This window comes from Epinephelus fuscoguttatus, linkage group LG14 (assembly GCF_011397635.1).
Source record: "Epinephelus fuscoguttatus linkage group LG14, E.fuscoguttatus.final_Chr_v1".
Classification (NCBI taxonomy): Eukaryota; Metazoa; Chordata; class Actinopteri; order Perciformes; family Serranidae; genus Epinephelus; species Epinephelus fuscoguttatus.
Window position 1 is genome coordinate 12,012,447 of NC_064765.1, and position 26,948 is coordinate 12,039,394.

The 26,948-nt window shown below is 41.8% G+C and overlaps 2 protein-coding genes across 4 annotated transcripts in view; both read left to right on the forward strand.

Moving 5' to 3' along the window:
• Positions 1-13,967, forward strand: part of stard9 (StAR-related lipid transfer (START) domain containing 9) — a 55,909-nt gene extending 41,942 nt beyond the window's left edge. Inside the window, exons 22-32 of the mRNA XM_049597159.1 lie at positions 53-6,868; positions 7,254-7,457; positions 7,542-7,725; positions 8,334-8,480; positions 8,651-8,750; positions 9,108-9,274; positions 9,455-9,519; positions 9,696-9,898; positions 12,379-12,458; positions 12,866-13,024; positions 13,750-13,967. Of these exons, the coding sequence (XP_049453116.1) occupies positions 53-6,868; positions 7,254-7,457; positions 7,542-7,725; positions 8,334-8,480; positions 8,651-8,750; positions 9,108-9,274; positions 9,455-9,519; positions 9,696-9,898; positions 12,379-12,458; positions 12,866-13,024; positions 13,750-13,875 (8,251 nt within the window). The 3' untranslated portion in view covers positions 13,876-13,967. The remainder of the gene's footprint in view (positions 1-52; positions 6,869-7,253; positions 7,458-7,541; positions 7,726-8,333; positions 8,481-8,650; positions 8,751-9,107; positions 9,275-9,454; positions 9,520-9,695; positions 9,899-12,378; positions 12,459-12,865; positions 13,025-13,749) is intronic.
• A 6,072-nt stretch (positions 13,968-20,039) lies between these two features.
• sptb (spectrin, beta, erythrocytic) overlaps positions 20,040-26,948 on the forward strand; it is a 76,177-nt gene continuing 69,268 nt past the window's right edge. For 2 of the 3 annotated variants that reach the window (XM_049597160.1, XM_049597162.1), the window contains exon 1: positions 20,040-20,379. The gene's annotated coding sequence lies outside the window, so the exon portion shown is untranslated. Of the gene's footprint in view, positions 20,380-23,136; positions 23,220-26,948 lie in introns of all 3 variants that reach the window. The other variant, XM_049597161.1, reaches the window with a different exon arrangement.

Consider the following 26,948-nt stretch of genomic DNA (forward strand, 5'->3'; position numbering starts at 1 on the left):
TGTGCCTCCCATACATAAATATTTTACAAAATTTAAATCTTTTCCTTGACAGGCACTTCCTCAAGAGAAACAGATCCATAGAGCTGACGTCAAATTCCTCCACAACCTCTGATTCCATTGACAGCAGGAAGTGGGTTTCGGATGAGTGTCTTCCTCGGCAAAGAACCCAAAGTTGTTCTGGTACGTTCTTCTCAGGACAAAGCCAAGCCAGCCGGAGCAGAGTAAGCTCCTCTGAAAACATCAGACAAACTGCCAAAGAGGAGCCCCAAGCTCAGCCCTGTCGGGAACGACCAGAAAGAAAACCTCTGCTGCCAAACAGAAACCTGTCTTTTAAGAACAGATCGGATCAGAGCTCAGCAGTTACTCCGAAGTCACCACTTGGAACGGCTTTGCAGCCAAACAGCAAAGAAAATATACAAGGACCCACCACATGCAAACCCAGTAACCAGATTGTCCCTTGCATGAATGCGATAACTCAACCTCATGCAGGTAGCAACGGACTGGAAACCATCAGGAAGACTTTCACTCGTTCTGTGGGGCCCAGGTTAAAAACAGCTCTCTCCAAAGTGTTCAGGAAGCCACCATCAGGTGGAAATGGAGGACGAAGCCCCAAACCTCTGGGGAAGATAGCTGGCAAATTTCACTGGAGACAAAGAAGGGACAGGAGCCTTAAAGAAACCAAGATGAGCCGAAGCAATTGTACTGTTAAAGCAGCTGCCTCATGTGAGGAGCTTGACCAAAGGACACTGTTTGAGGATGTTAGACAGAGGCGGTGGCATAGCACAGAGGCTCTGATGAACAAGACCAGCAGATGGGTCGAGAGACAGCAGGGATTGACGGAATGGGAGGAAGAGCAAGAAGGCCGAGATGAAGGAACGTCAGACTGCGAGAGCCTTTTCTCTCTGGATTCGCTGTCCTCTGCTTATATGACAGCACTAGCAGAGCAGTTGAAACAGGAAGAAGCAGCTCAGAGTGAAGCAGAGAGCGAAGACAGTCAGATGTCTAAAGATTCATTGACTGTGGGGAGCAGTGAGAAATACTCAACAGTGGAGAAGCTGAGCCAGAGAGTGGTGCCAACTTACACATCGGTGACAGATTGCTTCCATCCGTCCATGCGGCACAATAGAACAGCAGACACAAGTTTAGACTTGGACAGCCAGCAGAAACCTCAGGTAATCCCAGCAGAGGCGTACTGGAGTCAGCAGGGCTCCCCAAAATCAAGACATAGTGGTGCAGCAAGGAAGCCTCTTTCCCACAACCCGTTAGTAGCAGATTCCAGAGGCAAAGACATTGTGCATAAAATGATTGAGGACTTTGGGAACATGCAGACCACGTCGGCCAGCAGCCCACGCTCCCTGAGCAGCTGCAGTGTGAGGGAGCCAGAGAACATGCTGGCTCTCACAGATGCCTGGTCCACCACCGATGCAGCAGACAGTCCCAGAATTCACAGGGATTCTTTGCCTTTCCAGAGAAAAATGATGTTCAGAGGTGTAGAGAGCAGCAGCAGTCCCAGTCCAACCAGTATGAACCTCTCAGACTTTCAGAGTGGATCTACAAGCTGTAGTTCAACATCCACCAGTACTGAGGGTGTGAGTGTTACAGTGGAGGGCCACAGTGTGGAAATTTCAAGTGTCACATCAGATAGAGTGGATTTTCAAGACTCTCCGATTCTAACAACACCAAACGAAGCCCTGAAGGATGTAGGATGTTGGGTAGAGCAATCGGAGGGACAAGTAGAAAATGTGGCGAAGGCAGTTGGAGATATTCCAGAATTCAGGAGCATCAAAAGTCAAACATCCTTACTGACCTTTGATCAAACCGCTTCTGTGTCATCCACTGAGATTCACCTCACTAAACAAGCATCGCAAGTAAAGTTACTTCCGGTGTTTGCAGATGTATCTCACACGATTGCCACTGACGTTAAGATGTCCTCTGACACTGAAATGTGTGTGTCAGGTTGTCAATCAGTATTGCACGTCTCTGCAAGTCCTCCTTACCAAGATCAAGTCCTGAACATGACGTCTGACCCATCATGTGCCTTCAAACTGTGCACGAAAGATGTAGTACAATGCAATCTACATGGTGCAACAGATACGTCGAAAAATGTACAGCAACATGAGCTTGGGAACACCGAATATGCCTCTTTCACAAGGGACAAAACATTGGATAAGGCTAAAACCAAAGGCGCTGAGCAGCACACTGCTCTACAGCAGGAGCTTGTTAAATCAGCTTGTAAAAATTCCAGGAAGAGGAACAAAGACCAACAGGATGCTTTCATCGGCAGCCTGAAAATTCCGAAAAGGAGCAACAGCGGAGAGTTGGTAACTTTCTGCTCTGCATCAGTTGGCAGCGAGGAAGATATTTGGCCAGGTGACAATAATGACGCCAGTGACTCAAAAGGGGAACAATCTGCCGCGGAAGCTGAGAGCCCCAGATTTGATTCTGTTTGTGTTGGTGGCAGCATTAGACAAGACACAGTAGTGTCAGAGGCGTCGCCAGTTTCTGATCCCGTGAGCAGGCAGCTTGGACGGAGTTGTGAGACCTCTGAGGTCTCTGAATGTGGTTACAATAGTTCTCAGAATGGCACCTCTGCGGGGGAGAGCAAAGTAGTTGAAAAGAAAGATGTAACAATACAGGAAGTTGCTGCAGAAACAAAAGGGGGTGACTCACTAATTGATAACCCCAGAAAACATCAAGAAAGTAGAAAACACATGACCAAGTCAGATGCTATTTGTAGCGCCATTGACCTGAGAATCTCAGAAGTGGTGAAAGAGCACATGAGATTGTCGCTGATTGGCAGCAATGGAGACCGAAAGAGCAGGAGTCGAAGCATGAATGCCTTGTCATCCTCTGCGTGTCATTTTGGCTGTAATAGTGATGAAAATGGATTGGTAGATAGAGAGCTGAGAGATAAAATGAGCGATCAGGTGAAAGAAAGAGTAACCTTGGAAGGTCACCTTTCATTGGAAAGGACGACAAGTGAACACGCAATAGACAACAGTGTGCACTTGGCATCTGATATACCAGCTGAATTGAGGACTAGCCACGAGAGCAACATGTTTAACTCTACTGAAGTAACTGAGAAGATTGAACATGCTCCTACCTTTTCTGATCATTGCCTTTTCCAAAACTCTTCTGCTAAAAACCACAACTTCCAATTAAATCTGACAATAGCTAATCTCAATAGCAACGTAGAGTCTGAGCACTCTAGCAACCCCACTTTGCAACCAGTTAGATCGTCCTTATTGAGCAATTCCTCCATCGACTCTCATGGAAACGCTGTGGAGAAAGATGCTTTGTGTCAAGAAATGAAGGATTCACCTAAACAGAAAGTAACGTCCCATCTTAATCCTCTGATCAAACATGCTTGCTTAAATGAAGCGGACACCCAGAGCTGTTTTCCTGAACATCACCAAGTAATACCCCATGAAACACCTCCCAGCGAGGGTGACGCAATAGAAAATTGTGGCTGTAATCACGTAAATGTCAGTATGGAAACCACATCCAGTGTGGAAGATAAAGGCACTTACAAAGGGAACATTCAGCATTTCCAAAATAGTCCTGACACATCTGGAGCCATAAAATTATTTCCTGATGGAGGAAGCCTTCAGTTCAAAATGCAGGACTGTCAAAGCAGCCAGTGCACGCCCACTCATGAGAGCACTTCAGTGAAAGGGTTTGCTGCTTCTCCTGGCCGTGATGGAAATTGTGAAACAAGACGCACAGCACAGGATGACATCACCTGTCCGCAGAATCATTCAAATAACGTGGTGCAGACTTGTGTGATTAATATGAATTACCACAGTAAATGCCAAAATGTTTCAGATTCACTTTGCAAAATTGTTAAGGATAATCAAATTGACAGTAAACGAGATTGTGCAATGAAAAACGACAAACAGACACTGACTCCAAAGATCTTTGCAGAGGCAAAACATGAAGCAAGTCTTTCTGGCTCTACGCAGCCACAACAGAAAATACCACAGGGCAGTGCCATCAGAAATACATGTTGCTGTGGATCTGTGGTGTCAAAACAGGTTCAAGTAAACACACCTGGTGATAAACAGGATAATCCTGCTCTTGTGTCCAAAAAGGCAAAGTCTAAAAGGTTCAAAAGGTCCAAGATCCAGACTCATCCCACCTCTTCATCTGAGTCGTCTCTTAAGTCATCAGATGAGGATGAGGAGGATGACATAACCACCAGAGCGCATCACAGCCGGCTCTTATCAAAATGTGTAAAGCTTGGTGTGCAGAGTAATGGCAAACAAGAAGTCAGACAGGCTGCAGATATTTCAACTACTGTGTCAGTGAGCAAATCTAAAATGAAGAATTGTCCTGCTGGAGCCCTGGGTACAAGTGAGGTGAAAGTTAGTAGAGATTATGCCCTAAAAAGACACTCTTTGCCCCCTCAAACAACGTCTCAAAGGACAAATGCAGAAAATATCAGCCCGTATGCAAAGAAAAGAGAACCACAGCAGGACTCAGCTATGCATTTTGCCTCCAGTGACATCAACCCTTTTGTTCACCAGTGGCAAGCTGATGAATCGAACCAACACTGTTATAATAAGAACCCTGCGTTCGGGAGTGCCGCTGACCTATCCTGTAAATCCCCACTTTTGAACAGCGCTGAGAAGCGTATAACACGATGCTGCAGCGTTGGCGATGGTTTGAACGGGCAGAACTCGCCTTTCTATTCCCATCTGAGCACTTACGCCACCAACAAGGGGCTGTCCAGCACGCTTAGCAGCGTGGAAGATTATAAGGAACAAGGGGACAAAAGATCTCAGCTCACGCCCTCTCAACAGGCATCTGTTGATATTCACAATCATTTAGCCAATCTGACTGTGACCGGCAGCTCTGCAATTAAAGATGCTCCTGGTGGTTTTTGTAACAACTCCAGTCAAGTGGATGAAATAATGTTTGTGTACTCATCTGAGCAAGAGTCCCAGGAAAGCGAAACGCACACCCAAAGGAGGAAGACATGTGAGCATGGCACTCAAACTGAGCGTGGCCTTCAGTCGGTAACTATTGGTAACTGCAGCAGCGCTCCAAAGAGAAGAGAGCGGCACAAAAGGAGTAACACCGATGTACCTGCAACACAGAGAGCCAAAGCGGACATTAAAGAATCTCCGACGTGGGCCAGCATGGAAAGCATGTCAGCTCACCTCTCAAAGCTGATTGACAGCACCTCAGACTTACTTGGAGACGTCCAGGGAATGAGAACAGGCGAAGCCCTCAAGTCCAGTCCGAGGAGGAGTGTCAACATGTCAAATATCAGCATGTCTTACAGTGAGTCTCATGACTGCAAACAGAGAGACTGCTCAACTCAGACAGCCGTAGACATCGGCATCCAGACAGAAAGATCCTCAACACCAGCAGAGAGGGAAGTTCATCAGATACTCAATGAGACGTCCAAATCTCATGAAGTCAATGTCATAGTCAAAGTGATTGGCTCTGAGGTTGTCAGTGTGTCTCAAGACAAGAATGGGCAAAAGATGCAGAGCATGCCTGACCTGAGTTTCAACACCTCTGCTGCATCACAAAGGTCTGTCTCACAATCAGAGAACCTAAAAACACCAATAAAGACTGCAGGTGAATGTCAAAGACGTGTCAGATCTGCTTCCTCTAGAGTCTCAAAGCAGGTCACGCCTGATGCACCGTGCCACAAAAGTGTTGCAATATCCCAAGTGTCCCGCAGATCATCGAAAAACGGCGACCAAGAGAATCCTTCCATAAGAAATGACCCATTACTTGCCTTAAAGAAAAAAGCCACATACACAGACCGTGCATCGTCTCCAATTCTGACTGTGGGAACAAGATTACGCGGAAAGCAGAGAGGAAACCAATCAATGCTGAGTTTTCCAAAATATCAGAATGTAAGTAAAGTCCATAATTCTGAGAAAGACAGCTTTACCTCTAGCAAACAATCAGCATGTACGACTGTTTCAGAGGGTGATCAAACCCCAAGACACGACTGTGATGTTTCCTCTTGTGCATCAGAATCTGTTTCACTTGAGAAGGTGAGTGAGATGACTTGCTCAAGCCCTAAAAGGTCTGATGAGTACTCTATAAGTTCATCACTTTACAGATATACAGACACAGACAGGAGGAATTCTACCTGCAAAGACTCCAAATGGCAGGCGACCTCTCAGCAGTGGACGACTTCCACTTCAACAAAAGTCTTAACAATGCAGAGCCAAATCTCTCCCATTTTAAGACAGACTGATGTGCACAAACAGCAGGCAAACACTAGACATGGAAAAGCATCAAGCTACACACGACCTGCAGTTGATTCAGTAGATTTTTGCGTTGATTCCTACAATCCATCCCCGGACAGCAACAGGACTGTTCAGCTTCAGGAGGACGACATGGTGTCACTGGCACCCAGCGAGTGCAACACAGACATCCTCGTGAACACTGAACCCGTCACCAGTGTGTCTCCGAGTCACAACCACCACATAGCTCCAGAAGACCTACCATTGCACAACAAGTTCACCAACTGGTCGGGCATCAACCTTCTACCGTCAAAATGCTCCAACAAACCAGCCGCATTTCCCACCAAAGACCACGACACCTGCAGAAACTGCGCTGAGTGGAGTGAGATGGAGAGCTACGGCTCAAATGTAGAATCCATGACGCAGAGCGACAGAAGGGCGAGAGAGATCGAGAGGCTGCGGCAGGAGAGAGAGCAGGTGATGGCGACGGTCAGCCTCAATATGAACCCGACACCGCTGACTGTGGAGCTGACAGAGGCCAAGCTGCACTACGGCCTCGGAGAGACAGATACACTGTTGAAGATGATGTCCCCGAGGACCACAGAAGAGCTGGAGCCGTCAACCTCTGCAGCCACCAAACAGCAGCTGTATGATAGGTAAGGATACAAATGACCCAAACACTCTTTATATAATATAGCTTAGTTGTCTTAAAGGAACAGTTTACCCAGAAATCTAAAATACATATTTTCCCTCTTACCTGTATTGCTATTTATCAGTCCAGGTTGTTTTGGTGTGAACTATCGGCCATATCAGATGTCTGCCTTCTCTCAAATATAATGGAACTAGATGGTACTCAGTTTGTGGTGCTTAAAGCGCCAAAAAAAATACATACAGACGGTTTCTAGGCTGCTTTTGAGAAGGCATTAAGGTCCAATACTCAGCCCTAAAACTGACCCAAATCACCTCAAAGTATTCCAAAATCTGCTAAAAGCCTCATTTTGACCTTATTTATTTTCTGTTTCTGTGAATCTCTCCTCTCAGACACCGCAGGAGTATCGCTGGTTTGAGGCAGGAGAGAGAGGAACGTCTCCAGACTTACCGCAGAGCTCGTAGTCTGAGTCCCAGCAAACATCCTCGCTCCGCTCCCCAAGAGGCTGTTTCCTCTTCCAAGGTGTCTGCCGCCATGCCCAGTCGGCGCAACGAGTACCTACAACAGCTCCGCCAAGAGGTGATAGACAGCACCAGGTAAGACTCTAGTTGTCTCACAAAATAGTCTCAAATTTGAAACATAATCTTGACTGAGTTCTCACTGAATTATCTAAATGACAGAATATCAGACCCTGCACGAGGAGAAGGCCAGTGTCCGTCTGACATCGAGCAGCTGTTGCGCGACTACAGCCGAGCCCGGGAGGAGGCCAGGACGGAGATTGCGAAGGCGCGAGAACGACTGCGAGAAAGGACTGAGCAGGAGAAGAGGAGGCTTCAGCAGCAGGCCCTGTCTCAGGAAGCCAAGGTCTGTTTTTGTGTCATTGTATTGTCATAACTAATTTTAAGTGTCACAACATGACGTTGAGTTTAGGCAAACCGTATTTCTTTGTGCTATTGTCAAACCACTTAAAGCAACAGATAAGAGCTAAAAATTAATATCTTGATTATTTTTTGATTATTTGTTTCATATATTTTTAGGAAATAGTGAAAAATGTTCCAAGATAACTTTGTGTAACTGATTGTTTTGTCTGAGGGACATTTAAAAGCACAAATATTTAACTTACAATCATATAAAAGAGAGAAAAACAGCAAATTTTCACCTTTGACAAGTTCATATCAGCAGATATTTGGAGTTTTTCCTTCATAAATGGCAGTTACCTCTTCATCAAAATGATTGACAGTTGAATTTCAGATGATTAACTTATCGATTGGATGGATTTGAGAACTTATCTGTATATATCTTCTTTTTTTTGTTACCTCTGATTATATCTGACTGTATTTGCCAGTGAATTAGGTTCAAATGGACAAATATGGATAATACAAGATGTTGTGAGTGGAATTTAAGGGACTTGAAGTTTTATTCACAAAACACAAAAATCTCACTGGTATCTTCCGTCTCCCTGTGTCGGGCAGGATGACCTGAGGCATCGGACGAGAATCAGTAATAGCACCTTGTGCACTGGATCCAGCCTGAGCCTTTCCTCTGGACCAACATCTGGTTACAACAGCGGCAACACAGCTCAGCTACAGCACAGCAACAGACCGGTTTTGACTGGACAGGTTGGTGCACTACTGCTAGAGATTGTACAATGAACAGCTAAAAAAATCCAAGACTGTAAATGAAATGTTTTGGCTTGGTTTTATGGTGCAAATATCTTGTATTTATGTCTTTGTTGTATTGTGTATTTTTGAATGAGGATTAATGTGTTGTTGTTTCTGTCTTCCTTCAGATCACAGGTTTTCAGGATGAAGGGCTGAAGGTCAGGACACGTCCCCCTATATGTGGTCCTCAAAGTGTGAAGACACAGAGAGTCTGGCTGTCTGCCCATGGTAAGGACCAGACTGTGAATCACAAACACCCAAACAGACCTGGGCTAAACAGTTGACAGAACTATGCTCAGTTTTCTTAAATACAACAATGTCAAATGCAAAGAATCATTGACATCATTTTAAATTCAGAAAGTAATATACAGTACATGATTCTAATGTAGTTTTGTCCATGTCTGTCACTATTGCGGCACTTAAACCCCTCTGTAGTCTCTGTATTGAAATTCCATGTTGGCACAGGGTTCCTGCGGATCCTTAAAAAGCCTTAAAAGGCCTAGGGTTCATTAATCTAAAAGAAAAAAACAAACAAAATGTTATTCTAAGCTGTAGTAACCCTGTAACATCCATGTGTTTCGCTAGATGTCCGCCTTGACCCTCCTGTCATCGGGTTTGAGCCCCTGATGGCTTCGTCCCCATCACCCTCAACCTGTACACGTCAACGCACCGCTTCCTTTGGCTCCTCCTCTTCCATATCAACAACCTACCAGGATATCACATTTAGTCTCCTTGGCAGAGCTCTGGCTGAGGTAACACAGACCTGATTTAAAAGAATATTTCTTTGCTGTACAGACTGTTTTTTATTTCAGCAAAGCATCCAACATCCCAGCCGTTACATACATCTGTTTAAATACACATTCAAATCTTTCTTCCTGTTTTTATTTACTAATGTTTGTATCAGGTTGAATTGTAAACTTCTCTCTCTACAGGTGCGACTAGCTTCGTCTGGGGATTTGAGCAATCTGCTGAGGGGCAAGGCCACAGCAGGCTGGAGGTGAGCTCAGTCACTGTCTTTAATCAACTTATCCAAATATAATTTACCTTTAATCCAGTCCCTTAGTATGGTCAGGATTTCCTCTCCTTCTGAGATTAATTAGCCTCAAAATAAAGGCTTAAGGTCCGGTCAGAATCACAGACATCTGCTGACATATTAAGCCTGTGTTTATTTAGGTACCAGGGAGACGAACGAGGTATCCAGGCTTACTACAAGCCCTCCTCCAGCCCGTCTGTCCATGGTTTCCTCGGGGCCGGGGAGCTGGACAGACCGCTGGACAGTCTGTGGAACATAATCTGCCAGCTGTCCAAGAGCCACATGTATAATCAGTCAGTCCGTTCTGTCTGGACACGACCACTAGATGACAGCACTCAGCTGGGTGAGCTAATACATCTGCTTACTCTATGTCCTCACATGGAGTCTATACATTATAGTAACAGTGGTGGAATACAATGAAGTAAATTTAATCAAGAGCTATACTGTACTTGCAAATTTGAGATAGATGTATTTAACCTAAGTATTTCCATTTAATTCCACTTTATACACTCTAAAAAAATAATCCACTGGTTCAATTTAAAAAATGATGGTAACAATTTGCATGCATCTTTTTAAGTAGTTCCAAACTTAATTAATTTAGTAAAACCAACATGACTTGCTTTAACTTCCAAAAAACTTTATTAAGTTGAATCAACTTAATATTACTATGAATATTAATATACCAATATAAATACATTAAAAAATATATTAATATTTATTATTTAAAAGTTGTGGTAATATTTAGTGGTCAAATTATTTTATTTAAAATAGCCTTAACTTCTTTACTTTAATTCCATTCTACTCAAAAATCCTAATCAAACTTTTTTTTTTTGATTTTGATCAACCCTTTTAAAATAAGTTGTCAGCTGACTAAAACATGATAATGAAACAAACAGAATTTTTTTAATGCTGAATAACTTCTTTATTTCAAGTGCTATTCACTAACCCCATGAATCCACTGGTTCAACTTAAAAAAAAATACAGTAACAATTTTACGTGTGTCTTTTTAAGTAGACTTAATTTTATTTTATTTTATTTAACTTAATTAATTTAGTTAAACCAACATGATTTGCTTTGACCTGAAAAGCTTAATTAAGTTAAGCCAACATAATATTTATCAAAAAGTTGTGGTGATATTTAGTGGTCAAACTACTTTATTTGATATTCCAACTTAATTATTTTAATTTCATCTGAGTCAAAAATGTTTCTGATTTTGACCAACGTCTTAAAATAAGTTGTCAACTGACTAAAACACATTGATGTAACAAACGTAATTCTTTATGCTGAAAAACTTTATTGTAAGCATTATCCACTAACCCCATGAATAATTTTTTAGAGTGTACTTTAACTTCACTACAATTTAGCAGGGAATTCCACACATTTATCAGACAACTAGTTATTTTATAAGTAAAGATTTAATGTGATAAAATATAAACAATCATCTTCTAAAATATAATTTTAAATGTAAACTGCCCATCAGTTTATGAAATAGGTAAAACTAGCTCCATCTCAACAAAACACAGAAAGTAAGATGCTACCTACACATTACTTTATCTGTAATAATTCACAATATAAGATATATAATACATTGAGCACTTTTACTTTTATGTACAATAAGTTTTACAACAAGTTTTACCAAGGTAATTTTGGATGCGGTGCCTTTTCTTGTTGTATCTTCACTTTATATCCATTTATTCTAACTCGATATAGTCCTCACCATCGAGTACCTGGTGCTCCTTTTAATGGAGTTTCTGATTGATTTATTGACTGACTTTTATGTCATGCACACTTACATGTGCCCAACTTTCATGGATTTACAAGACACCATTGCCATGACATTGCAGTAACAACACATATACATACAAACATACATATTATCTTACAAATGGGCCTCATATACATTGAAACCATTCTTGATAATCTAATCTGGTCTCTGAGTGCTTTTCCATGTCAATGCTATGCATCTTTTGGCTTGTAAAATGCATGCATCTATAAAAATTTGGTCACTGTATTTTATAAATTTCTGCCTTTTGCATATAGAAAGTAGACAAAGTATTTTCTGTTCTATTCTGTAGTAATGGGAGTGTTTTTACATTATGTTATTACTACGTTTACATAATTAGAGGATCTGAATTTCTCCACAACATGCTAATTTTTAAAAAATCTTATTTAATTCTTATTCATTGTCTGCCAACCTGAAACATTAGAGAAAATACTCATTAACGAAAGTAGCAGTTTATAAGATACTCATAAATACTTATTGCAATGTAAGCTTCATGTAATGGGCGAGTTTACCTTGCAAGTAATATTTCTATTGTTGCAAGAATATAAATAGAGAAAGGTATTTATATTTTTGTCTTTGCTGCAAAACTATTTATATTTCTGCAAGGTGTTTATGGACCCTGCAAATGTATTCACTTCAAATGATGCGTCTGCACCCATTAGCTATGTATAGTACAGTAAAGAACACAGTCCCATTCATCACTGACGAGCTTATTGTATTGCATGACCAGCTCCATTCTCACACCTGGAGTATGTCGTATTTGTCGCAACGTCTTGCGTCATATTCTCTTCTCTGATCGGATGTTTTATTGGTGTCTACTCTCTGATGTAAAGTTTATTATAAGAGATCATCATATTTTTTGTGTAAATATGTTGAATTTTGCTTTTTTTCTAAAGGTTGGAAAATAAATTGCTTTTCAGTGTTGTTTAGCAATAAAGTTCTGATTCATTGCCTTGTTTCTTTTTATATTGACTTTTCTTCCCAGGTTTTCATCAACCATTTTTCCTCTCTGACACATTTCTCTCTGTATTTCTGTTTAGTTTACATACTAACAGATCCGTCCACCTGCCACCTCAGCCAGCCGCGAGACTTCTGCTGCATCAGCACCGAGTCCAAACAGGTAAGCACAGCTGCAAAATCAGCCAGCCAGCCCTGATGATTACTGCGAGTCACCCTTGTGTAAGGTCCACTGAGCATTTGCAGCATGGCTGTACGCAGAGTTACACTTTAGTTTGAGAGAGAAAATTCCATTTACTGTGGCAGCAAACCAGGATAATGAAGACCAATATATGATAAACAGTGTGGCATTTAGTTTGTCTCCAACAAAATGTGCGACATGATATTTAGACACTACTCATGCTCACAGAAACAACACTGAGCGTAAACAACTCTGACCCAGAGGCAGTGGGTGTGGAAGAAACCGTGTCAGCTGTTGGTTATCAGTGTCAGCGTACAGTTGCCTCTCGGCTGATCAAAAGGCTGCACTGCCTGTTTTATTGATGGTTTTTCTTCTGCTCTCTGCCTCAGGGTGGCTTGTGCGTGCTGGCAATGCAGTCTGTGTTCGAGGAGTCACTGCCTCGTCCCAGTGTGGATGCCGTCCGAGGGGAGATGATGCCCAGCTGCTGGGTCCTGCAGCCAATTAGACGCGGTGGACAAGAAGCCACCAGGGTCATTTACCTGCTTCAGGTGAGACACAGTTGCTATAGAGGGCTGATATATTTGTTGTGCTCACCAGCAGCACTGCAGCAGTTTAACTGCCAGTAAAAACAAAGATGTTTGGGTTGATCATAGATAGATAAAGGTAGTGTGTGTGAATGTGGGAGTCTCAAAACACTAAAAGGCTGTGGGAAAAAGTAACATTAACAGCCAGCATTACTTGGTAGTTAATACTTATGAATTGCAAACCAGGGTTTCTTGTATTGTTATCAGATGAAATACACTGTTTAAAAAAAATCTGATAAACACGAAATTGTAAAGTCAAACTTGAGCCAGGGAAGTGGTGCCCATCTACAGCTGGACAACGTTATACAGTGAGAGAGGAGAGGGAGAGACGTTGTGCTGCTGCCAGAGGAGCCGCTGAACGAGTTCCCTCTGAGCGGTAATTTGCTAATATAGTCTGAGAAGTCCGAGGCTGTTCATAAAACATTCAGGACGCCACAGTTTATTCAACACTACGGAAGCTGCTCTTCTTTTTGGAACCACTTTTACAATTATTGTCAACACTGCTCAAACCCATGTCACTGCATTTTGCTTATAGCTGAATGGGCCTTATACGTTCGAAAAATCCTAATACCACCAGATGTGTTGGTTTCTTTAATCCTGCCTTCAGCTCAGACTCATCCTCACATGTAACAATTGCCAGGCAGCACTACATGTCAGAGAGGTCATGTCCACTTTATGTTCTTCTCCAGGTGGACCTTGGGACTCCGTCCTTCCCCCACCGACTGTTGGACACTGTCGCCAGAAGACAGGCAGCAGTCATCGCTGATCTTGACGTCTTCCTCTCTAAATCTGCAGGACTCATGAAGACACATTAGCAGTGAGCACTTAGACTAAAACGTCTCCAGCACGGAGTCAGCCTGTCGTTTCAATTTGCACCTGAAATTTATTTACTTGACTTTTTTTTTTTAAATTCTAAGAGCACTGTTACATTGATCCCCCGTCACAAAGTTGAAGCAGCTTTTTTTTTTTATATGAAGGTATTTTTTATAAAATATTGAAACTGTATTTTTGTATTTGTAATGTACATGAATGCTTGTAACAATCATAATCCTGTTTTACCAAAGATTTGTTAGATGTCTGAGGGGATAACTTCGCATGGCACATTTAGTTTATTGTGTTAAGGTTTAGACGTTTGATTTAATTATCCAAGGCTGCACGTTTTTTCCACCTAATTGATTCATTCCTGTGATTAAAATATTTAATTATAAACTGATAAATATCAGCCATTTAGCTCCCTTGATAGTTATATGGTGTCTAATGATTCTTACCATATTTTGACTTCGACAGCCAGGTCATCGTCGTAGCTAGAGAACCTTCTAAAGTGAGGTTTAAAAGTCAGTCAACAGATAATCAAAGGTTACACTGATGTGATGTATATTTAATACACGAGTGTGTTTTCACCAGTGTTTACTTTCTATCTACCTATCTATCTATCTATGTATGATAGATGGATGCAGCCTGCTTTGTTGTTACAGTGACATGTTACGTGAGACCATATAACGAAGGCAGCATCACACTGCTCCACATCAGGGTCAGGCACTTTTTGCAAATACTTCACGGCTTTGTTTTGAAGTCAGATTTGACAATAAAATGAGAGCTGTAACACTGAGATAGGAAAGCATTTGAAGGTCAGTTCAGTTTTTTTCAACTGAGGCAACACCTGAATCGTCCTGGTGAAGTAAACCACATCCATACACATGACAGAATTATTTACAAATACTGTCTCACCCTGATTTGTTGCAGCACATATTTGTAATTATTTCCTCAGGCACTGCTTTTGTTAACCACTTTAAAAACCCCAAGGCTGCGTTCACATTGCAATTGCAGTTATTTCCCCAGATCTGATCATTCTGCCTGGACTGTTCACATTCACATTTGAAATGACATACATCTGACGTCAGTGTGAACTGATCTTTGCCTTTAAACTCACATACAACCAATAAGGTCACACACATGTGCAATGGAATAACAACAAAAAACATCACATTTCTGGAGCATGCATTTCAGGTAAAGAATGAATGCCATAGCTGTACATACTTCATTCCCGTTTAATCAATATACTGTTTATTTATTTTAGTTATTTAAAATTTATCAGTATCTAGTTCGTAAAATGTTGAGGCAGAGGGAACTTGCTGTAGCTCTGGTTGAGGGTGAGAGGCTGTCAGCAAATAGTTTGTTGGTCACAGGGAAACGGAGATCTGTGTGGGTACATGAGACCCTAAAAAAGAGGGTGGGTCATGGGGAGTACCACCAGTTGGTCCAGGAGCTTCTCCTCCATGATGGCCGTTTCCAGGCATATTATAGGATGACTCAGGGGCAGTATGACGACCTGCTGTCTATCGTTGGATCGTATAGTTCTGAGTATCCAGCAACCTCTTACCACCAGTCATTCCTCCATTGTTTACCAACTGTAAACAATGTCATGACCACCACAGAAGGCCCGCCTCTCAAATCATCTGATTGGACAATAGGGAAAAGGCGGAGATGATGTGAGGCGTTTTCCTGCTCTGAGTTGAAGTTTTGTCAACTCGAGGCATTCAGAGTGCCCCAGCAAAAACTGCAGGCTCTTAGAGCGAAGAAAAGGTTTCATTCTCATTAAAATCAATTACAAAAAGCCTCCAGCTGCTAAAATGCGTCCTGTGTGATCAAGGTCCAATGACATCTTTCTGCATAATTATTAGCCATGTGCTGCTGTCTGGGAGAGTGTGTAGCATATTTTCGGAGAAGTATCATTTTGGATAAATATGGGCACTTGTTTTTGGGATAATAGGCTGTTGTACAAATTGGCTTTCATCCACTGGCTCTGTTAGCAGCTGTTGCTGGTAGTTCTGTGGAAAAAGAGGTGTGGGTGTGGCCAAAAGGCCGCTTTATGGAGGGTTTCACGGAGGAACAGTTCTTCCAAACTTTAGGATGACCGGGGCTACAATCCAGTATCTGTTGGAGCCTCATGACAAGGCTGTCACGGCACATAGGAAAGCTGTCACAGGGGTCACATGGCCAGTGATCGCACATGTATTAAAGACCACATATGAAAGTGGCCCACACCAAATTAGAGAAAAAACAATGTGGAAAAATCAGATCTGCGTCACATGAGTGCAGAAAAGTCAGATTTGGGCCACCGTTGCCTTGTGATGTGAACGTAGCCTCATTCTGCTGAAAATGAACTTCAGATGTCCTTCAACAGTTTTGCAGCAACATGCAGATATAAGGGACTGTACAAAGATTATCGGGGGGATAAGAGTTTTTTTTTCCTGTCCCAAATTTTATTTCAGCCTTCATTTGCAATGTAGTTGATAGTTACATAAATAAAAACTTTATAAAGGTTTGAGGGAAGCATTGATAACCCTGAGGGGGGCTTTGCATTTTGACAGAGTGAAATACAAAGTTCACCCCTCTCCTCACTTCCCTGATAACTTCTCTACAGCCCCTAAGCTATGTATTGAATTATAAGGTTGTGTATTGGAGGAAAGCTCAGAATTATTTAGCTACTCTTAAGACTTTATATGTAATATATGTATTTATCTGTGTAGGGACGGCACATTTGAAACCACTCGGCAGCACTCTTGCTGCAGGAAATCTAGTCCTAAATTTGTAGCATAACAAGGAGGTAGTGGGTTTTATAGAACAAGTCAAAGGCCAAGTAGGCAGATTTCAACCAAAGCTGTCTGAGTCAATCCCGTGTGTCTGCAAGCATCTGGACTGCTAGAGTGCCCTTGAGCAAGATACTGAAGATCCCAGCAGCTCCGGGATGATGCTTGTGTTTTTATATAAGAGCTGCAGTAAGATAAAGACACAGTTCGGTACCCTGAATCTGCGTCAGCTGAGTTTAAGGCCTTTTGTTTCTCACCTGTTTCTGAAGTCGTATTTATTTGCGCTCCTCTTGCCTTCTGTTTGAAATGCTGTTGAATGTGTTTTTACAGTTTTTATGGGGTTGTGTTTTTACAAGCAGAGCACGGTGCTGTGTTTACAGCCGCTTGCACAGAGACTCGTTAATGCATGTATTGATGTTACATATTAAAAAGTGATTCTGTTTTTGTTTGTACAGTGTTGAAGCTATGCAGACGCCGATCAGAGGCAGGACTGTTCTCAGTCAGAGCTGGGTCAGCTGTATCCAGATATGAAGCCATATTATTTACAGTAGTTGAAGGTTCAGGACTGTTTTTGGCAGCGGCGCTCGGTTTTTAAGACGTTCCTGGGGGAACCAAAGAGAAAGAGACACAAATACTGAAGACCCAGAGAGAAGGAACATTGTACCTTTTGTATTGATATCTTTTTGTTATGTGTTTCTATATATTTTTTAAGTTCTCGTTTCATTGTGTAAAAAGTTATTTATGTGTTGACGATGTGTTGTAAATGTATTTTATTATAAACACCCTGCTTCCTGTTGCTAATAAGATGCTAAGTGGCCTGTGTGTTTGGCCATTTTTTTATGAATACAATACATATTTTAAGTGAACTGTTGTTTCTCCATTTCTTTCAATCATCTGTTTGTGTGACGTCCTTAATTGTCCTGTACAGTGATAGTATATCAGAATCCTAAATTCCTTGATTTAATCATTTTCAATTAGTCTAAGTAGGCTCGGATACTGAGCCTCTATCTTTTAGTGCTGATTTAAATGTGCCTGGAACATCCAAAACTGTCAAGTACCAAAAGCTGACACCGCATGCTCGCTTAGATTTTGTGCTTTCCCTGTTTCTCTTACCTTAAGGATCACTGTGCAAGGCTGGTCAGATACAGTTTGTAAACAGTATCAGCAGTGAAAGTGAAAGTAAACCCCAGATTCATACTCATTTGGCATTTGACCCTGTTACATTTGTTTTTTGGCACTGTGTCTCTTGGATCCCTGCTGCTTATGGTCTGGCACCTGCTTGCTACCTTTTTATAAAGCCCCGACCTCACCTGAGCGCTCCGAGTGTTCACGCCCATAAACGTCCCAACACAGAAACTAGGGAAAATAAGAAAATAAGGCAGAAGGCAGACTCTTTGCAGATGAATATACCGCCGAAAGGGATTACCTCCTTCTGAGTGTATTGTTTTTTGGGGGCAAAATCCTGCATGTATTTCATCATGTTTCTGTTCTTCATACTTGAGAAGTTCTGTCTTCTTTTAAATCAGGGGTGTCAAACTAATTTTAGTTCATGGGCTGCATACTGTCCAATTTGATCATGAAAGAAAAGAACTGTATTCTTGTCCGGGGTGGAAAAGCCTCACAAGCAGCATTTTGCATGAAGAAAGCTACTCACTGTTTAACTTGCTCCTGAAACCTCTCACCCTTCACAAGTGCATGAATATTAGGTGTGCGAAGTCATCCAGTGGGCTGGATTGGACCCATTGGTGGGCTGGTTCTGGCCGTCGAGCTGTATGTTTCACACCCCTGTTTTAAATGGAAAAGTTAAATGGAAAAAGTTGTTCTTAAAATATCTTTTTTTGTTTTGGTTTGATGATCAGGGCCCCCTTTTCTGAGCAGTCTACACCTTTTAGAAACATTTAGTCAGAATTTTACCCAACAAGTTACTTTGAAGGCGGCACAGTGGTCCAGTGGTTAGCTCTGTGGCCTCACAGCAAGAGGGTTTCGGGTTTGAACCTGGCCATCTTAGGTCAACTGGTAAGTCTAAATTACCTGTGTGAATGTGAGTGTGAATGGTTGTCTGTCTCTATGTGTCAGCCCTGTGATAGTCTGATGACCTGTCCAGGGTGTACCCTGCCTCTTACAGTACATAATGTCAGCTGGGATAGGCTCCAGCCTCCTCGTAACCCTGAATAGGATAAGCGGTCACAGAATGTTGCTTGTAACTCTGAAGACAATCTGTATTGAATACTTTAAGATTATTTCGATTTGAGATTTAATGTAGTGATTAAAGGTCCAGTGTGTAGGTTTTAGAGGCATCTCTTGACAGATGGCGTTTAGTATTCATAATTCTGATTTTACAATAACCTGAAAAGAAGTGTTGTCTTTTTGTTACCTTAGAATGAGCTGTTTATATCTACGTACAGACTGGGTGCTCTTCCACAGAGTCTGCCATGTTCTACAGTAGCCCAGAATGGACAAACCAGACATTGTTTTTTTGCCATTTTTGCAGAATTCTTCTTCACGCTTCGCACATGAGAGATGTTTCAGTTCTGCAGCCTAACCACTAGGGGCCACTAAATCCTATACACAGCAGACCTTTAATGCTTAAAAAAACATAACACATAATTTAAGTTCTTCCAAATCAAAAGGGGCTGAGCATCAGAGAGACAGTGAGTTACAGCACTAGAGGCATACTTTAACCTGTTAAAACAATACTCACAACATGGATTCATTTTCATGAAAAACCCCTTTCATTCTTTTGATCTGAGGGCCCTTACAGTTTAAAGGAATATGAATAACTTACAGGGTTATTGAGTAATTGACACATAATTTGAGGTAGTCAACAAGCTGGTTTTTATACATCAGAAGAACTTATAACAATGATCTGCTCCGCAACCAGACCAGGCCTCTAATTGAGACAGGTGTTTATTTGTCTTAAAGTGTAGCCACACCAGGCTGGTAAAAGGGACTGGGATTTTAATTAAAGTTTTAGGCTACGGTATTTTCTTTATAGAAATATATAACATTCAGGGTAGTCTTCAGAGTTTTAGGTGGTTTTCTTGCCAAAAAGTGTCCCAAATTGCCTGACCTCACCCTAAGTAGCATAAAATGGAAACACTTAAGTAAAATACCTCAAAATACTTCAATAAATGTGCTGCTGTCAGAGTGTCTGACAGGTGTTTTCACTGATGGACATCCTTTGTAATGTGAGGATCTTGTCTCCATGTCCAGACCTCTGCTGTCTGAGCTGCATGTGAATGGCACGCAGAGGCAGCAGTGGAGGTGACATTTCTGAGAGGGTCTCTGAGGGTGTTGTGTGTGCGATTAGAGCCGGGTCGGGGCGGGGTGGAGCAGTGTGTGTGTGTGTGTGTGTGTGTGTGTGTGTGTGTGTGTGAGTGTGAGGGGGGGTGTACATGAGATCAGAAGTGTCTCTGCCATTTAGAGTCACCAGCTCTTGTCAGGAATGTCCGTCCCCTGCGCGCACAGATCATGTACTGGATGCGCCCACTTTATTTTTAACCCGGCAGGGTGGGTCAGTCGCTGGCTTTCGGGAATGACCGTGGAGCGCGCGGCGCCTACAGCCCCTTTCCCTCGTCCCCCCGTGCAGGACCGTGCCCTCCTCGCGCTGTGGAGACCTCCGTCCACTCTGACCAGGACCCCCGCTGCTTCAATGGGATTATAATTGCTTTATTGGCAGGGAGAAGACTCAGCATAAACACTTTGGGACAGGACAACATCCAGAAGCAAGTAAGTGGAAATTGAAAGCAGAGCTAGTTGCGCCATTATTAAATGAAATTATTGATCTTTGGCCAAAATAGTTTTTGTCGCGGGTCACTGAATGGCGCTCATTGCACTAACACTGTTTGCACTTGTTTGTAGTGGAGTTAAAAGTTTCCTCTGAGCCACCTGTTGGACCAGGCTGCCATGTTAAAGAGTGACGTCGTTTCCAAAAAGCTCCCAGACTAAATACTTTAAATACATGTGCTCTGCTATTAAAACTAACCACTTTTAAAAAGTGAAGCTACATCTTGAGTTATCAGTGTGTTATCTGTCAGTGTAGGCTTTAAGCAGACGCAGTGAGACGTTGGAAGTGCGCACAATGACGTCAGTGGCGCAAGCAGACATTTTTCATAGGGGTGGCCAAATGGGGCCTCTGAAAAATGTTGGGGTGGCATGCCAAAGACCAAAAAAACATAGTTGGATATCAAGAATTCTGTTATTTTATCATAGTATACATGCTATTCAAGAACAATATTTTTAATATTTATTTTTATATTTATTATTTGCACCAGCACTTTTGCTGCTGATGTATAGTTACATTCATATTTTATTCAAAATGTTGTTCTTATGTGCACTGTTGACGGTATGGATTTGAATCACAAGTCTATCTATCTATCTAGACTGATACCACTAAAGTTAACGTTTAGAGTTCCTTAACAATCCTTTGTTAATGTGTCGTGTATCTGTACATGTTAGGTGATGTTTGACTGGTTGTCCTTTCCCTTAAAAACAACAAATTTACAGCTTTAATTTAAAGGAGCACATTAATTTGAAGGAACAAACCATTTACGAACAAGCCTTCTCAAGTTCATGGGCGACTCTCAAGTTCGGCTCGTGGGCACCCATAGAACCCATTTTCATTTAGATATCTTGAGGTGAGAGCTCAAGGGAACCCTGTAAAAATGGCCGAGCCGGTTGTTCCCTCCACAAAAATTAACCAAAATTTGGAACATTATTTAACACCTTTCCCGACAGGCTATAGGATGACATGGTTGGTACCAATGGACGTCGTGGGTTGTCTAGTCGATAAATCAATTAGTTGATTGAAGAAAGCTCGCCAACTATTTTGATAATCAGTTATTTGTTTTAGTCATTTTTCAAGCTAAAATTTCCAAAACGTTGTAGTTCTAGTTTCTGTTTTTCTTCGTCATTTACGACAGTAAGTAAAGAGTCGAGGGTTTGGACTGGTTGGACAGAAGTAGCATTTTAACGACGTCACTTTGGGCTCCTGGAAATTGTGATGAGCATTTCTCACTATGTTTGACATTTTATAGACTAAACAATTAGTTAATGCATCGTGATAACTATCGGCACATTAATAAATAACAAAAGTAATCATAAGTTGAAGCCTAACTTTGTGTTCTAGTTTTAAAAAATGAGCACACCACAGCCCCTTAAGCTTCACTGGTGGGTGGAGGGGTGGGCGGTCAGTGGAGGGGCCAGCAATCGGATCAGCAGGGCCACGGCAACTAGAGTTAAAATGGTGGTATTGTACTACTATGTACTATGTACTATTTTATATACTTTGGGGATAGTCTGATCTGTACATGTGCTTCATATTGTATAACCCTGCCATATGATTCTTATGTAAAATCTTAATCTGTGAAGTAGCCCTGGACGGATTATGAGACGCTGGCCCCTGGACACAGATATGCAAAAGGCCCCACCACCTCTCCTATATGGGAGCAGCACACTTAGAGTTTGTGGTGGTTTTACCTCTTTTTATTGTAGTTTTGTGTCTCTTTGCTGTTTTGTGTCTCTTTGAGGTGCTTTTGCCTCTTTTTTTATTGCTGTTCTGCATCTCTTTGTAGTCACTGTGCATCTTTTTGTGTTTTTTGTCTTTTTGCAGTTGTTTTGTATCTCCTTGAGGTGACCTTCTGTCTCACTGTAGTTGCTTTGTGTCTCTTTGTGATTGTTTTATCTCTCTTTGTAGTTATTTTGTGTCTCTTTACAGTTTCTTTGCATCTCCTTGTGGTCTTTTGTGTCCCTCTGGGGTCACTTTGAGTCTCTTCCTGGTCGGCACATGTCATTTCAGGGGGCCCTGACACCTTGGGCCCCTGTTCAGTAATATAATTTAGCATAAAATGGTCATACTCAAGTACAGGTACCTCAAATTTGTTTCTTAGCTTCAGGAGTTGAGTAAATGTGTTAACCTCAGCCCAGGCACTTCCCGCAACTGCACATTTCCTCTCCTTTTCTTTCTTAAAGCACCTATCCACGCTTCTTCCCTCCTTGATCGGAAACAGTGCGGTGGCTTCTGAAATAACAAAGAAATAAAATGTTCCCTTAGCAAAAGAGACGTTCCCCCTCATTCCCCTTAAAAGGACAAGTGTGTGTGAGTGTGTGTCGCCATGTCTGGACGGGCCGGGACTTTTGTGTAAACACACTCCAGAAATAGTTTACTATCGATTCCCTTATAACCAGGCTCAGTATTGTTGCAGTCAAAACAATATTGACCACAACAAAGGAACTTTTTCTCACAGCTTGTGCACAGAATCAATGTACAGTATGGATTATGCTAATCAGAGTGTTTTTATGCTCAGTTTCCCTCCATGTTTGTCCTTATATCTTGTTAAAGTACATTAATAATAGTTTAATGTTGTTATGGGCAGTTTGACGGTGATTTTAGAGCTGCAGATTTTGGTGGTCACTCTGTCCTCCCTCCTCTTCTCTTCGTCCTCTCCCTCCATATTGATCTCTGTGCTCTTTGTGTTTATGTCTCAGATTTACCCTCCGCCGGACCACAGGCCTCCGTCTCCTTAGTCCAGTTGCTGCTGCTGCTGCTGCTACAGTTTCACACACACACTGTAGGTCACACATCATGACCACACCCCGTCTCTTATTTCATCCTCTCCATCTGACTCAGAATAATGTGCATGCTCCCAGCCAGCTAATGTGTTGTGCTCCTCAGAGTGCACGCTGCTTACTTACAGCTGGGAGTTTCAGAGTTATTATTCATGTCAGGTTCTGATTTGATGTTTACGTCGTACATATTTGTTTACCATGTAGTTTTGCAGCAGCAACAGAGGAGGGAAGCGGGCGCAGTCAATTAAAAATCACAAACAGCGGAAAGGTTATTATGAAAAAGTTTATTTCACACCTTTAGAAACAAGCAGTTGTTTTGTTTATGTCAAACTCAGCAAGTCTTGAGAGTACAAATCTCATTCGCACCTTTTAACAATTTCCACAAAACTTTACATGCAGAGCTGAATCCACAGATATCAAAACTCATGTTGCGCTTTGATAAAAAAGAAATGTAACATGTTTTTTTTTCTGAGGTCAAGCAGCACTTGAATATCTGAAGAAATTCCAGCTGACATTTTAATCATCCCTCTTGACATTTATACTGCTTTTGAGAAATTATCCAGCGCCTCTTAGTCACCAGCTCACGATGTGCAGCCACAAAAATGATGAAATACTGGACCGTGTGCTGAGGTCTTAATCTAAAGGTGATAGAAAGCAATATGAGGGCGCTGCCAAAGTGTTATGTAATTTGTCCTAACGGCCAATAATAACTTAAAAGTTTATTTATGTCAACCTCATATCGAATGTGTGTCCAATACCTCATAGTGGTGACAATGATTATAGAAAGATTACATCGTTTATGTGTTAATGATGTTAGCTTCGGTGAATTCAGACATTTTAGTGCTGAATCAATTCATTATTATATGCCAAAATATAATTGTTAGAATGCTGATCATTGATTTATCATCTAAAAGGAGTCATTTAACAAGTTTAAAGCCTGCTAGATGGGAGGATTTGCAGCTTTTTCTGCTTGATGTAACTTCAAATTGCTTATAATTTAATTTGGACTGTTAATTAGACATAACAAACAACTTTTTATCATTATTTGACATCTTACAGTGACAAATTAGTCAATTAATTAGGGCTGCAGCTGCAGGCAATTATCATTAAATGTCTACAAAATGTCAAAAAAGATATTTGTGAAAAATCATCAGACCAATTAGAATTTTCTACGACTACAGATGAAGTCGTAAAGTTTCTTATTTTGTCTAACCAACAGGTCAAAACTGAGACATTTAATTTAATTTCACTTAAGACAAAGAAAGAGAGAAGAAAATAAAATTTTAATGTTTAGAAGCTGGAACCAGCAATTCTTTTTAGCATTTTTGCTTTAAAATTGATTATAGTTTATAGTTGTTGTTTTCTTTTTCCACAATTAAAACAAAAAAGGCAAGAAAACTGAATAGCGAAATACAGTGCAGGGAGTGGGAAAAAAACCCAGATGGCGTATTTGAAGCCTGCACCTGATAACATTTTCACAAGGTTATTCAAAAAGTGATAACAAACTACTGATAGCAAAATATGTTTGATTGCCACAACAAAAAACAACAATAATAGTGTCCATTTAAGAGCAGAAGATATGATGTGTGATGTGTGATTTAAACAATTAATCAGTTATCACAGTTGTTGCAGAATGAGTTTCTGCTGATCAGCTAATCAATCCATCGGCTACTCCTTAGCTATAAGTTAAAACTAACTGACAGCTTAGTCCTGGGGCCGGCAACATTTACTGTCAATAGAGACAACTTTGAGCCATATTTGAGCCTTATTATGAAGATAGTCATCGAGATCCGGCGCTTGGGCAGTGACTTGGGGCGTCAAACACAGACGAAAAAAAACGTCCTTTGTTGTCACCATGATACACAGCCAGTTGCTGTTATAGTTTAATGCTGCTTGGCGGCCTCAGGGGGAAAAGGTGGGACAAGGATGAAAGTTATCCAAGTAGGATGGGTGTAAGGGGTGGTGGATGAGTCCAACAAACACTTACTTTCACCTTGGAGAGCAGTGTTCGTACCCCATAACATTCTAAGGCCAAACCCTGTTCTTTTTCCTAAACCCAACCATGTGGTTTAGTTGTTGGACGAAAAACAACGTGAAGTGGTGTCTTTGAACCAATGTAGTGCTTTTATTTTGAAAGAGACTGTATGTAAACATTGAATTTCCTGTGAAAACAGAAGTGTATTTTGAAAGAAGACAATGCATCTAACAGGCAGAACTTGACACGGTGTCCCAGAACGTCAACAACCAACACACCCAGGGTACCTTGCACGTCGTATCTGGACGTGGGAGGTCCATGACCAATCGTCAATCGTCAGAGTGAGAATGTGCGTTGAGCAGCCTATTAAGTCTAAATTAACGAACAATAACATAGTTAACATTATTAATAGGTCCAAATGAGCATTCATTACTTTGTTTTACCACAGTGTGGCTACTCTGCGGTCGTCTATTTATGATCATCTTCAACTCATTTTGGGCATGCCCGAGGATAGGACAATTTTGGGACATGATTTTTGAGACATTTTCGTACATGTGTGACAAAACTACAGACCCAGAGCCACAGTTGGCAATATTTGGTGTGGCCCGAAGAGATCTGGCCCAGACTCATGCTTTGGCCTTTTCTTAGAGCCAGACGTCATTCTGTACAACTGGAAGTTTAATCTGGAGCTGCAGGTTAGTCAGTTATAAAAACAACTGTAAGTTTCAGCTGTCGTCCAAACTGTAGTTACAGTGATGAATACAGGTTTTTAGACATCTGCATGTGCACTAATTACTGTAGGCATTTGCATACTCCTGCACAGCACTCTAATTATACTGATTTCATCTTTTATTTCTTTTTTTTTTAGCGTAACTTATAGCCGACAGGGTGACCTGCTGTGAGTGAGGTATATAAAGAGCTCTGTCTCCTGCTCAAGGACACCACGAGAGGACACCTCCCTATTGACAGACACACACTGGCGGTGGCAGGCGGTGAACTCTCTGTCACAGGACTGTCTATAAGTGAGAGGCCAGTCTGCCTTCAGTGCAGCTCTAAATGGAGCCTGCTGCAGTCTCACTGAGTCCCGGCTCACACTCTTAATTTGCTGCGGTTTGTGTTTGGAGGTGAGCAGCCAGTCAGCTCCTTCGACGCGATTAGAGTCTTATAGGTTTTTGTAAACAGCTGACGGTTTGTGGATACGGGTTTGTACGGCGTGTAAAGAGGGGTTTGTGCAGTGTGACTGTGTTGGTGTCCAGGTTGTGTGTGAGGTGATAAGGGGATCCCCAGTGGTGGGTGGAGCATCCTGATAAGAGCCCTCTGCACAAGACTGATACTGAGCAGGAGGAGGAGGGAGACTTGTAGGGCGCCATCATTGTGCATCAATGTATGAGGGCCTCTTCGGTAAAAAGGGACCAGTAAGGTCATGTCAGCAGTGATAGAAAGTAACTAAGTACGTTTACTCCAATTCTTTACCCACAAAATGATCATTTTTACATCCATTACATCCTGTTACATCCACAGTGGTGGAGTAAGTGGACTAAAAGGGGAGCTGTGTTTAACAACAGCAAAACTATATCAAAACATCTCTTAACAGTCTCACACAACTTGTGCAGTATAATCCAAGTCATATTTATCCAGTCATATCCTCAGTACCTCCCAAACACATGCATTTTCACTAACACATTACGATTTAAAACCAACTCAGTCCCACTCCTGTCTTGTCAAACACCAACGTTTGGCCAGTGGTCCATCAGTG